Consider the following 12,372-nt stretch of genomic DNA (forward strand, 5'->3'; position numbering starts at 1 on the left):
AATCTGCAGAGGAATTGTCCTGGATTGTGGCTGTTTACCTGTAGACTAATATGAAGAAAAAGTAAAATTATTTCTGATGGATTTGTAATTTTCTGCAAATTCCTACTTGAATATTTCCAAAGGCAGCAGGCGGCTACTCAAAATCTGTGTAGCAATTACGAGACACAAGTATCAGATGGTGCAGTAAAATGCCAATCGTTTATCCATGAGCTACTATAGAATTGTGATATCAAGTACATCTGAAGTCTCAAAGATATCAGTGACATCAGTTATGCCAAGTTTGTACATGCCCCCGCAGAAGGCAAAAAAGCAGACACTGAAGCTAAACCAAAAAACCCAACAGAGTGGTTGTAGTGTTTATGTTCTCACAAAAGAATCCTTTATCTTATCCAACATAGGGGCAAATGGATCCCCAATAATGTTATGGTGTGCTATTTTATGCATGGGTACTTATAAGCCCTGGTTCACCTAACTTTCTTGATGCTGAGAACAAAGATTAAAACAAGACCTATTTAATAACAAAGGATAAAAAGTTAATTCTTTAGAGACTTGCGAATCAAAGTAGGAGTAGTAGACTAGAAGGGCTCAACAGTCCGAGTCAAAGAAGGTTTATACAAGGACAGAAACTTGACCATGGGGATGGGAGTATTTGATATTTGAAGATCATGAAGACAGGGTGAATGCACAGCAATTATTACATGGTGGATATGTTAACAAAAACAGGAACAAAAGACTGACTGGTTGTCGTTATTTCTTTGGTATGAGTCACGAGTGATAAAAAAAATGTGGGAGAGCTTACAAAGGAATAACGCTATAGTCTCTCCTATTATGGGCTGCGATAAACGGCTTCAGCAAAGGGCCTAGCATGAATGAAAAAAAGAGCGCCTGATTCACCAAGGCAAAAGTACTTTTATGTCCACGTTTACTCTTGTTTTGTTATTCACAAACGCAGAGTTAATTGTAAGTTTACGACTCCACAGCCAAGGCGGAGAATGCTGCACCTAAAAATAGATAGGACAGGCCCAACTTTTTATGTGCGGAGGTCACAGCAGCCGTAAACTTATTATTAACTCATAGTTTGTGAATGACCAAACAAGAGTAAACCTACACAAAAGAGTAACTTTACCCTTGTGAATCAGGTCAAGAGACTGCTTATTATGAGTGGAGACCCTGGCGAAGTTACAGTAACAAGGGAGTAGAGCCATCATAGAAGGCTGGAAAAAATAATTAAGTGACTAGCTAGCTATCACCAAAAACACTAATGAAATTAAACAATGAATTCTTACTGTTGTAATATTTTTTCCACGAATATTATGCAGGAAAGGACATGCTAGCACTTTCAAATCCTTCATTATGACCGTCATCTTTTGTGAGTTGCTGTCTGATGTTAAACAAAAAGTGCATTGGAATGAGGCTGATAAAGCAGGCGCATCTGCTTTTGTCAAATTGGCTACAAAAACAATTTCTGGATCCATGACAAATGCTTTTACTGTTAGGCTGGGTCTCCTTGATTCCTCTGCAAAAGAAAAGAGCAAACATGTTAAAGCAAAGGAGCATTCAAAGTATCCTTCGGAGAACATTAGATTAAGATTAAATATAGCTCAATTCATTTTATGCTCTTTTGCGACTTTTATTGAAATTGTAGGCCTTACTACTTAAAACCACTGTTTTTAAAAGCAAAATGTGAGAACGCATAAAGCTGCTATGAAACTTTTGGCTGATTTTAATGAGGTTGGGATCTGTTTTAACATTGCCATGTTTATTTTAAAGGCAATAAACATACGGAAAGGCAGTGTTTTGTTTTACAATTACAAGACATTGGTATTATGTAATTTAACAGCGTACTTCTCTGGGAATGATCCATGTTTGTATATAGTAATGCATTTTATTATATTGCTTTTATGGTTGTTTTTAAGCACCGAAAAAAACTGAATTGAATCAAATTAAGCCAGATTTAGAAGAGGATACTTTTTGTTTTGAATCAAATTAAAAAAGAAAAGTTAGCAAATTTGGAGGGCTATTCACATCAACAAATAAAGCAATATCTGTTTAACAAAATTAATAAAAAGCACCTCTATCTAATATTGAAAATCACAGCAAAGGCCTTCTCGCATTCCATGTAGGCCCACATATCGTATTTATGCCCACCAGATGGTTATGTTGTATACACATTTTGCTATTACTAATTCTGCACAGCAGCTTGCACTGAGATTTATGACCAGAGCAAACGGTGGGTCAGCAGCGCTGTTCGTACGCAGTTCACTTATCCAAGGTCTGGAAAATGACTAAAGTCCTAGAACATCTTTGGTGCAATGATCAAGCCGGCAACATCTGCAATGGAATAGGACGCTCATGCCCAGGAACCCTGGTCTAATCTGTTGCCACTAGGATGACTTGACTCCAGGCATTCCTGATCTTCTTCAGAACTCAGGGCAGGAGAAGTAGTAGCAGGGAGTAACAAAGTAGTCCTGAGCTCTAATCAAGTCAGAAGACATCTCTAAGAAGATACTTAGTATGCGGGAAGAACAGTCCAATCCTTTCCCTGCCCAAGAAATAAGTAGCCACTGCAGGCCAATCCAACAAAGCAAAAACAGCAAAGGAGCAAAGGGGCAGTACTCCTCCTGGAAGCTCTTCCAGCTCTTCTTCCTGGCAGGTTCCTTAGTCCAGCAGTAATCTAAAGCTCTGTCGTGAGGGCCCCAGTATTTATACCACATTTGCCTTTGAAGTTGATACAAGCAAAGCTCCTCTGGCATACATAAACCAGTTCTGCCTAGATCAGGCCAGGTTCATTACAGGAGGTGGAGACAGCTTTGTGAAAGGCAGCCACAGTACATTCAGGTGCCAGTTAACTCCTCCCACTACTCTAAATGCAGCCAGGTCTATTCAGCCTGCCTATGAGTCACTCAGGAAAGGCAGAACACCCCTCAACCCACCACTCCCCCCCCCCCCCCGGGGCCTTTCTACTGTGAATATACATCCCCAGCTCCTGTTACTCTGACCCCAGATGGTGAATACACAAAAGCTAGAGGCACCTTGATGGTAAGCAAGGAAATGCCCACTTTCTAAAAGTTATGTCATACAGAGATATCTCCAAGACCATCAATCAAATCTTTTCTCTATTGGAGAAACAAACGTATTGTTTCTCTAAGTATCCATGATTCAGCAAGTTTTTACTTAATGAGTTGTTTAATCGTGCACACAGAACTTTATGTTATGCCACAATCAATTAATCCCAATGCTTTTAAGAAAATTAACAAAGAGTCCTCTTTCTCAATTCATTTAGTTTTTTGCACGCTGACACTGAAGTGGCAGGTCTGAGACACCTCTGAAAGGTTACTTGTGTGGGTGGCACAACCAGTGCTGCAAGTAGCATTTGATTTAAAGGCCCTGGGCCCATACAGTGCACTGTACGAGGGACTTACTAGTAACTCAATTTACATGGAGAGCATACGCACTTTAGCAGTGAATAGCAGTGGTAATGTGCCCAGAGTTGTAAAACCAAAGAAAAATAGGTCAAAAACAGCAGGTCAAAATGTCTGGGCGTTAACCCACTGAAAAGCCAAGTCTAACAATGAGTGACTGTAAGGTTGAGTGAGTGAATGCGAGAATGGCTGTATGAATGACAGTGTACTTCTATCAGTGACTGTATAGTTGAGTGAGTATGTGTTAGTATCTGTATGAGTAAGTGGGTGGCTGTGTGTGCATCTGTATGGGTGAGAAAGTGGCTGTGGGATTGATTGTATGGGTGAGTGAATAGGTTTGTGAGTAGCTCTATGGGTGATTGACTTAGTGTGTGAGTGGCTGAGTGGATGTATGAGTGAAAATGTCAATGGCTAAGTTGGTGAGTGGGTGTAAGAGTGGCTGTAGTGGTCAATGAGTAGATGTGTTTGTAGATCTGTGAATCAGTGAATTGGTGTGTAAGTACTGGTCTGCGTCAGTAAATGGTTGAGTGGGATTGGGTTATGAAATGTTCTATGGGGGTGTGAGTGGGTGCGTCAGTGATTCTGTGGATGTTGTCATCAGTGATGTCATTTGAGATGTCATGAGTGATGTCATTTGAGATGTCATGAGTGATGTCACTGACCATGTCATGAGTATTGTATTATGTGAGGTCATAAGCCGTGCATTGCAGGGGCGTAAGTTATTGTTAGCTTAGCTAACTATAACTGCTGAATTTCATTAAGTTTGTACAAGTGAAACCTGAGCCTAACTACAACGTCCCTGTAACCTTTGTTTTTTTCAGTGAATTTCTAAGGTTTTTTAAAATGCTAATTTCTAACTAAAACATTCCTGTAATATTTGCATTTTTCATTGAATTTCAATGTTTTTTTAACTAGTAGTCCAGTTTGCAGAGTGGTGGAGAAAAGGGGCGGGCCTTCATCCAGCTCTCAGCAATCTCGCTGTGTGGGACTTACTGGTGTTAACAGGAGGGGTTCCTGGCCCCCAGAGATCCTCAGCAGCAAAGACTGTTCCCCAACTGATAGAGCGCCAAGAGGCGCATTTGCAGAGTGGTGCAGCAGAGATTCTCACATCCTCAGTTTTTCAATGCCCTGGGACTATTTGAGACGATAATAGATCTGCAGGGATCAATATCCATTGCAACATATTCTTGGATAGTGAGTTGAACTTGCTTCATATGTGAAAAGGTCGAGATTAAAGCTAGATCAAAACATTTTTTGCAAGCAATACACACAGCATCTCAAACCTCTTTACATTATGCATTTTAAATGAATCTAACTTTACCCAGCTTCGATTTAGGAAGGGCCTCCTTCAACTGGAACTGTGAAGATTTTTCTGTTGAGGGAGTTGAACTCTGAGGGACAGCATTGATGAAGAACTCTGCAACAGTCAGCAAAAACTCCATGCTGGCACAGACGTACAGCTTGTTAAGGATCGCAACAATTAGCTTAGTATTTTTATCTTGTTTGTAAGTCATGTCTATCATAACATCATTACTTGTATCATCTTTCTTGTCAACCATTCTGAAATATAAACAGATATGCATTAGATACCGTTGAAATCATTAAAGGCAGATCAAGAAATCGTCATTATTCTCATTTACATTGTAATGAAATCAAGTAATTTGGCCTTTAAGTAGTAGCTGCAAAGTATGTGTTTGTGGACCGTGCTTTCTTAATTGTGAAGATTGATTGAGTGATTGAAGCTTGTTCTTAAATGTGCTCTATGTCTGGCAGTGAAAGAACTTTCCTATGTGAATTCCTGAAGAACACCATAGGGATGACCTCTACACTGTTAAAAAATAAGAGACCTTCTGACACAGATATCTCGTTCTGGTGGTGCAAGAGTTCTTGTTTGATTGTGCGCATTTTTCATTTTATGATTTGCATTTAGCAATATTTACATTAAAGTACTTTTTTTTCTAAAAATACTGTATGTTTATTTAGAATTATTCTGTACTTTGCAGACATTAAATAACTACTTTAATTGGTTATTTTGGTTTTATTTTTTAATGATGCTAGTGTTACTCAATTCCTGATGCAATAAAATGGTAGTACCTATGACTTTTCCTTTAAACTCCAGGAATGTGTTGCTTCAGTCAGGTTGGATGCCAAGAACCCTTTGAAGTTGAATATAGATATAAATTGAGGTTTTGTTTTTAGTGGATCACCCTTAGACCTGGACTTCGGTTTTGTAGTCACTTGCTTTTGGCTCACCCTCTGGTCCCTGCCACCAAGAAATACACATTGGTGCTACTATTAAACTGATCATACCTCCCACCCACATGTCAACAAATTTGCCATTACAGGTTACACCCTTTAGAAGCGATTTAGGGAAATTCTACTTAGTTCAAGTGGGAGGTTTGGTAATCAAGGCAGCTGTGCTTTTTAATCTGGATTGCAAGTATAAAGTTTTGCAAGGTTTACCAAAATATAGCATCGGTTCCCTTCAGATTACACAAAATGCAGCTGCCACATCTGTTAATTTATTTCAGCATGCTTCTGTTAAATCTCAGTTGGAGTTCCTCCATGGGTTACCAGTGGACTAACAGATATTGTTTAAGGCACTCTACATATTGCACAAGGCACCTCCTAGCATTTATACAGAGTAAAGCAAAATCCTAGGCACACATAATAGTAGTCAAACAGTATGTAAGTTATTACAGGAACTACAACATAGTAGCCACAATTTCGAAAGAAATGTCTTCTGATGGGTTGGATATTGTTCAGTCTTTATTTTTCTTTTGCATAGAGCCAACAAACAGAGGGAAACCAGCTGACACGTGTTTCATCACGTGTGGAATAGAATTAAGTGTCTTCCCCAGGGCTGTATATACTCATTTTTAACATTGGAGTGAAGAACACCTCACGCTCCTCTCCTGAGGGAGAGTTGTAGCCCATACAGTGCACCAAGCGGGCACTGTGTGCAAGAGGGAACCCAATGATGAAGCATGTCACCCAAGTGGTGAGTGAGGGTTCTTGACTTTAAAAAGCAAATGTCCTATCCTTTATACAATTTATGGAGTTGTTCTATGTACGTTAAGATTTACATTCCAGTATTCAAACCATTACGTTACCTGTTGTGAGTGTCAAAATTTGATTGTAACAGGGATATTGGTAGTACTCCACATTGTAGGTGCTGTGAGGGAGACTCTGTGTATTATGGAGATCTTCAGTAACGTAAAAAGATCTGAGGCGTGTAAGCCAAGATACCTCACAGCCGATCACTGTGTTCCGGGTTGCGGACACACATACATATATTTATACGGAGTATCAGAGCTCTTGGACTCAGCCCTATGTTCCCTCTCACATGTATTCATACCTATTATTCCTGGTACACCAGAAGTATAATACTATGTCCATGAGGGTGCATAGTGATCCATGTGTCTGTAAGAGTGCGGGGGTAGAACTTTAAATCCAGACCTAGGGGCACTGTCAAAGTTTGCTATATATTTTTATAGAGGTACTAGATAGCAGTGCTTACTTTAAGCTGATGGTTGCAGGTGGGGTCCACCGGCATTGGGATATGTTGTAAAACATCACATCTAAAGATAAAATGTAAAAAGTTAAGATTTTTTTTTATTATAAAAAAAAAACCTTACCGTACCACCACATCTCTTCTCCGTTTCTCTTCCTCGTCGCTCAGCACCACCAGAAGGATCAGGGTGCACACCAAGGCTCCCTAGGCCAATCACAATGGGAACCTGGGCATGTTCCCTACCAAGGCTGTAATGCAGCCTGGGTGGAGAACATAGTTGTATGGCTGGCCACAGACAGCCGGCCAAACTTTCATGTGCCCTTGCAAAGTGTGCTCGCCACTTCCCCTGCTCCTGTGTCAGAGCAGCCCCGCTCTGTCGAGCTGCTGCAGCAGGACACAACAAAATGATAATAACCTTGAGTTATCATTTTATTTTTCCTTTATTTCGCTGTTGCACAGCACTGGGACGACGCTCCTCTGCCTTAGTGGAGGAGCCTCCAATGGGATCATACATAGCTCTTTCAGATGCAGCAACACATACAACGGAGAAAAGGCACTCACCAATTGTTAAGGAAACTATCATGAGTTCGATAAAATAGACCTTCAAAGAGAGAATGACAGAGACAACGGAACTAAAACAATGAATGCTGAAGCAAACAACAAGAAAGGTAAAAGAGACCACCCATACACTGAGAACCTTGAAGGTATATAAGGCATCTTCTGAAAGAATGTAACAGAGACACTCACTGAAGAGAAGGAAGGAACAGAAAAGTGCAACCAAGAAGGCTGAACCAGATCACCAAGAATGGACGTACACAGTATAGAAGGCCAGCCAGACGAGCATATGTGCACAATATAGACATCTATACATATAGAAGTAGAAGGCATAAACAAGAGATCCATGCAAAAGATAAGCATATACATGTAGAGACATACACATATCAGAGAAATGTATAAAAGATAAATATTCGCAGAAAAAAGAAGAGAAATTCCCATAGAGACACAAATCATACAGGGCAAGTGAAAGTATATCCACTCCACCTAAGGTAACCCATGTCCTCCGCCAGTGAGTGAAAGGACGAGAAGTGGAGGAACGAAGAGCACTTCAAGAACAGAGGTAACCAAGGGAGGGACAGAGATAATATGTCTCACCATCATAAAGAAGAGTTACAACAGTAACTGAGGTGGAGACAGAAAAACAAGGCTGGAAAACAGCAATACAATGCTGCCTAAAAGTAGGAAGTGGAAGGCAGTGTCCACTACAGACTAACAAGAGCAACAGTCCAAGAACCCACTCCAAGGACTGAGGAAGGATACCAGCTGGTGGCAGCAAGAGAAGCAAACAATAACAACTTGTGGAAAGTCCACCATGAAGGAAAACTTGAAGAAGAAGAAGAGAAGAAGACTGCAAAGGTGAATCTAAAGGCTGGCAGAAACAAAACCAACAGATAGTGGAGTATGACAATCACACATTGTCCATTACAGAACCTGGAGAAACAGGTAAGAAACCTGACCAACGCTACATGGAAACATGAGAAAAGATAGGATAGACCCCCAAAAGATAAGTAATGACATACCCCCACCAGGGGGGGCGGGGGGAGTGAAACGTAACCTCTTGTTGAAAGGGGGTGGGGGAACCACTCAGGCAGGAGTAGAGGGAGGAATGGAAAAACCTGCCACTTGTGAAAGAAGGATACCAGTTCAGAATCCAAACAAACAAGGGGACCAGCGTCCCAAGTGAAGGGGACCGAAAAAAACAGCAGACACGACAGTCACCCCACGATTACGACAGCAGATAAGTAGAAAACAGACACTAGAATACCAGACAGCTGGAGAACGAAAAGGCTGGAGTTATGGAACCCAGGCCTGAACCAATAGGAACCCAAAGAGGGTGCTTGTCCGCGGCACAAGCATAGCCCATATGGACATAGGGGCAGAGAAAAGGGTAAAGTGACGTTTCTATAAGGGATACAAGGTGAATAAGTAGCTCACTAAAATGCCTATGAGGCACACAAATAAGGTACCCGAAAATGGGGAACAAGGCCTGTAGGAAGCTGGCTTTTTATATAATATAACAAAGAAAGGTATAGCGTGCACAGAGTCTGGTGGATTCCCAGAGGCTTCACAGAGGCTAAAGTAGATAATACCAAGTCTCTCTTATGTGGTAGTGTGGGCGAGCAGTTAACTTATCAGAGGGCTGTGTTGAGCAGTTTTGTACACACTCGGCAAAGAAATGATTACACACACTTAATGACTAAATTCAAGACCAATTGTTTGTACAAATATTACTTTTTGTATGTTTATTACTTAGAAGCAAAGATACTTTGTTGCAGTAAAATATGTTTTGCAATGTCAGTTTTTTAAGTATAAAAAGTGGGCACTGCATTTTTCAAATAGGAAAACTAATCCTGCAATTTCACAGGTAAGTACACAACTTACAATTCCAGACTTCGGGGGTTTAGGATCAACGGTGGGCAAGGGTCAGGTAAGTGTAGAGACTACACCACCAGTGGTGCTGGGGCAGCCAGATGCAGGGGTGTCTTTGGACATCAGAAAAGTCTTACTAGAGCAGGTTGCGTTAGGGGACACTGTGTTGAAAGGGTCTTGGGAAAGGGTTTTTTGTCGGGTAGGAGAAAAGGGCGCACGGCTAAAAATTAACGCACGGATATTTAAGTATTTCTTAGTAAAATGTGAGGTGCAAAGCAGTTAGGGGGATAAGCCTTATAACCCCCCAGTGTAGTGACAGTCAAGGCTGGCACTACATACAGTACAAATCAGATAAACCTATGCACACTCTAGATAATCAACAGTAGTGTCAATGTAGACATTTGGGGCCAAAGGAGACACAGCTTATCACTTTCAACAATCAAATAAATGGTTTTCTTCGAAACGGTCGTAGAAAATGGTGTCTTTAATATTCAACAGAACCAGCCGACACGTGTTTCATCGCATAGGGACAACCTTCTTGCGACTCCTCAGGGCTAAAAAGAAAGAAGTATCGTGGGGAGAGTCGCTCCGTCGGTGATACTTCTGACCAGACAGGGCTCAGGACTGGTAAGTAGTGGTGGTGTAACGAAGTTCTCTTGGTACTTTCGTCCGTGGCGCGGAGGAAAGAGAAAGGAAATGATCAAGTGGGACACTCGAAGTTGCGATGATTAAGTGACTAGAAAGAATTTCAATGAATTTGTGAGCTGTTGTATTCCATGAGGAATGGGCAATGAAGGATACGCTGTTGTTCCTTGGGGAAACTGCTTTGCGGTAAGACGGGTGCATCTGTCGCCAACTTCTCCTGCCGTGTATTGGGTAAGGTCACCGAGAAATGAACACTTTCTTTGGCTCATTTCATTACCTCCACAACAAACCTCGAATGAAATTGTGGATAGACAGATCATTCGAGAAAAATGTTTGACATGAGAAAATAAACCATTTCTTGATGGAGGTGGCTTAACAGAATACTGAAAACCCAGTATCTCCTGCATATAGGCTATCACATCTTCAAGCAATTCTAGCAGCTCTAGCAGTTATAATTACATTTTAAACAGTGAACTTCATCCTCAGAAACCCACAATCCTCTGCTGTTTTCATGGGAAGTCATTCTGGATAGGTAAAACTTCTTTACCTCAAGATCTTCTATGTGCTTAGCCAACAGACTCAACATTGCCAAGAAATATATGCCTTATTTTGGGGAAGCCATAGGTGTTTGAGTAGAGACAGAACCTGAATTAGAGATTTAGCCTGAATTAGAGAGTCAGCATGGCTCCTCTTACACCTCAAACGTGGAAAATATGCATGGTAGCCCACCTATGACTTTCCTAATCCAAAGTGTCAGCACTCTGACTAACTCTTTCCAGGACTAGACATATTGCAAGAAGTATGCATGCTGTTATCATCACCATGTTAACCCTGGGCGTAGTTCGCGTAGTAGCGCTACGCAAAGTGCACTTTGCACTATGCGAACTGCGTAAATACAGTAGGAAATGCTGTTCGCAATGATTTCACAGTGCCGGATGCTTGTCCGTACTGTGCAATCATTGCAAACGGTATCTTGCACAGTGCAAGCGGTCGTTTTCTGCCGCTCGAGTAGATTTGTACTCCAGCAGCAGTTTTCTCAAGGCGGACTGGTAGTATCGCGAGCGGTCGCAAGCATATGTGATCACTCGCAATGAGAAACCTGACCTCCCCATGTTGAGAATCTCACCGGGAAGGTTTATTTTCCACACTTGCGATCGGTAACTTGATGTTGCTGATTGCAAACGAAGAAAAAGTCTTGCTGGGATGTCATTTTGCTTGCTCGCGCTCACCAACTTGACCCACTCTGTACCTTGGGTGGGACCCAATGATGAAGCATTATATTATTTTGAGAACAAGGAAACCCACTTGGTAAGTAAGGACCAGGGGTATTAGTATTCAAAGTAAACAACGGTCCTTAGCAATTCAATGTACAACCATAAAGTAATTATAGGCCACAATCTGCACTATAATGAAAAGGTGTCCAGCCGGACCCTAAGATTTATTGATGAAGGGAATAGACGAATTTCCAAAAGAACACAATTATAGTGGGACACAGTCCTGTATCCACAACACCGAACAGGGCTAGACAAACAATATACACATGAAGGGAGATTTCTCAGGCAATTTTACAATTTGTGAGACGCTAGAGGAAATAGAAAATTTAACCTAGCTATACTCATGTAGTCAGAACATAATTTAGTCACACAGTGGGGAACTGGTGTTTAGACTACATCATCTGACAGATGATGTAGTCTAAACACCAGTTTATCTGACAGATGATGTAGTTGCCTGAGAAATTGCCTGAGAAATCTCCCTTCATGTGTATATTGTTTGTCTAGCCCTGTTGTGTGTTGTGGATACAGGACTGTGTCCCACTATAATTGTGTTCTTTTGGAAATTCGTCTATTCCCTTCATCATTAAATCTTAGGGTCCGGCTGGACACCTTTTCATTATAGTGCAGATTGTGGCCTATAATTACTTTATGGTTGTACATTGAATTGCTAAGGACCAATGATGAAGCATGTCACCAACTAGGTTGGTGAGTGAGGGTCTTCCTAAAACACAAATGTCTTGTTCCTCAAACATACAGCAGGAGCTCCTACCTGGCAGCTAGTTCCTATTGATGTATACAAGTAACCCTAGGGGAAGTGAACTAGTCCTGTTCCTCTCTCTTTACTTTGATTTTGACCAGAAGGTTTATTTTGGCAGGTCGAATTGGTAGTTCAAAACCGCACACAGCCAGCAGTGGCAGACTTGAAACATATTTTATAGAGCGACTTAAGTGGGTGGCAAAAAAAATGCTGCAGGCCCAATAGTAGCATCTTATTTACAGGCCCTGGGTACATGTAGTACCACTTTACTAGGGAATTATAAGCAAATCAAATGTGACATTTGGGTGTAGTCCAAATTTACCATGTTTTAAG

General features: G+C 41.2%; 1 protein-coding gene and 1 long non-coding RNA gene across 3 annotated transcripts in view; one reads left to right on the plus strand and one right to left on the minus strand.

Annotated features, from left to right (window-relative positions):
- VPS13C (vacuolar protein sorting 13 homolog C) overlaps positions 1–12,372 on the minus strand; it is a 2,773,485-nt gene that overhangs the window by 1,347,314 nt on the left and 1,413,799 nt on the right. For both annotated transcript variants that reach the window (XM_078680824.1, XM_078680823.1), the window contains exons 49-50: positions 4,744–4,982; positions 1,287–1,516 (exon numbers count right to left, since the gene is read on the minus strand). In XM_078680824.1, the coding sequence (XP_078536950.1) occupies positions 1,287–1,516; positions 4,744–4,982 (469 nt within the window). The remainder of the gene's footprint in view (positions 1–1,286; positions 1,517–4,743; positions 4,983–12,372) is intronic.
- Positions 1–12,372, plus strand: part of LOC144822865 (uncharacterized) — a 790,049-nt gene that overhangs the window by 249,287 nt on the left and 528,390 nt on the right. The gene's annotated exons all lie outside the window — the stretch shown is intronic.

The sequence above is a fragment of the Lissotriton helveticus genome, chromosome 3_1 (genome assembly GCF_964261635.1).
Source record: "Lissotriton helveticus chromosome 3_1, aLisHel1.1, whole genome shotgun sequence".
Taxonomy (NCBI): Eukaryota; Metazoa; Chordata; class Amphibia; order Caudata; family Salamandridae; genus Lissotriton; species Lissotriton helveticus.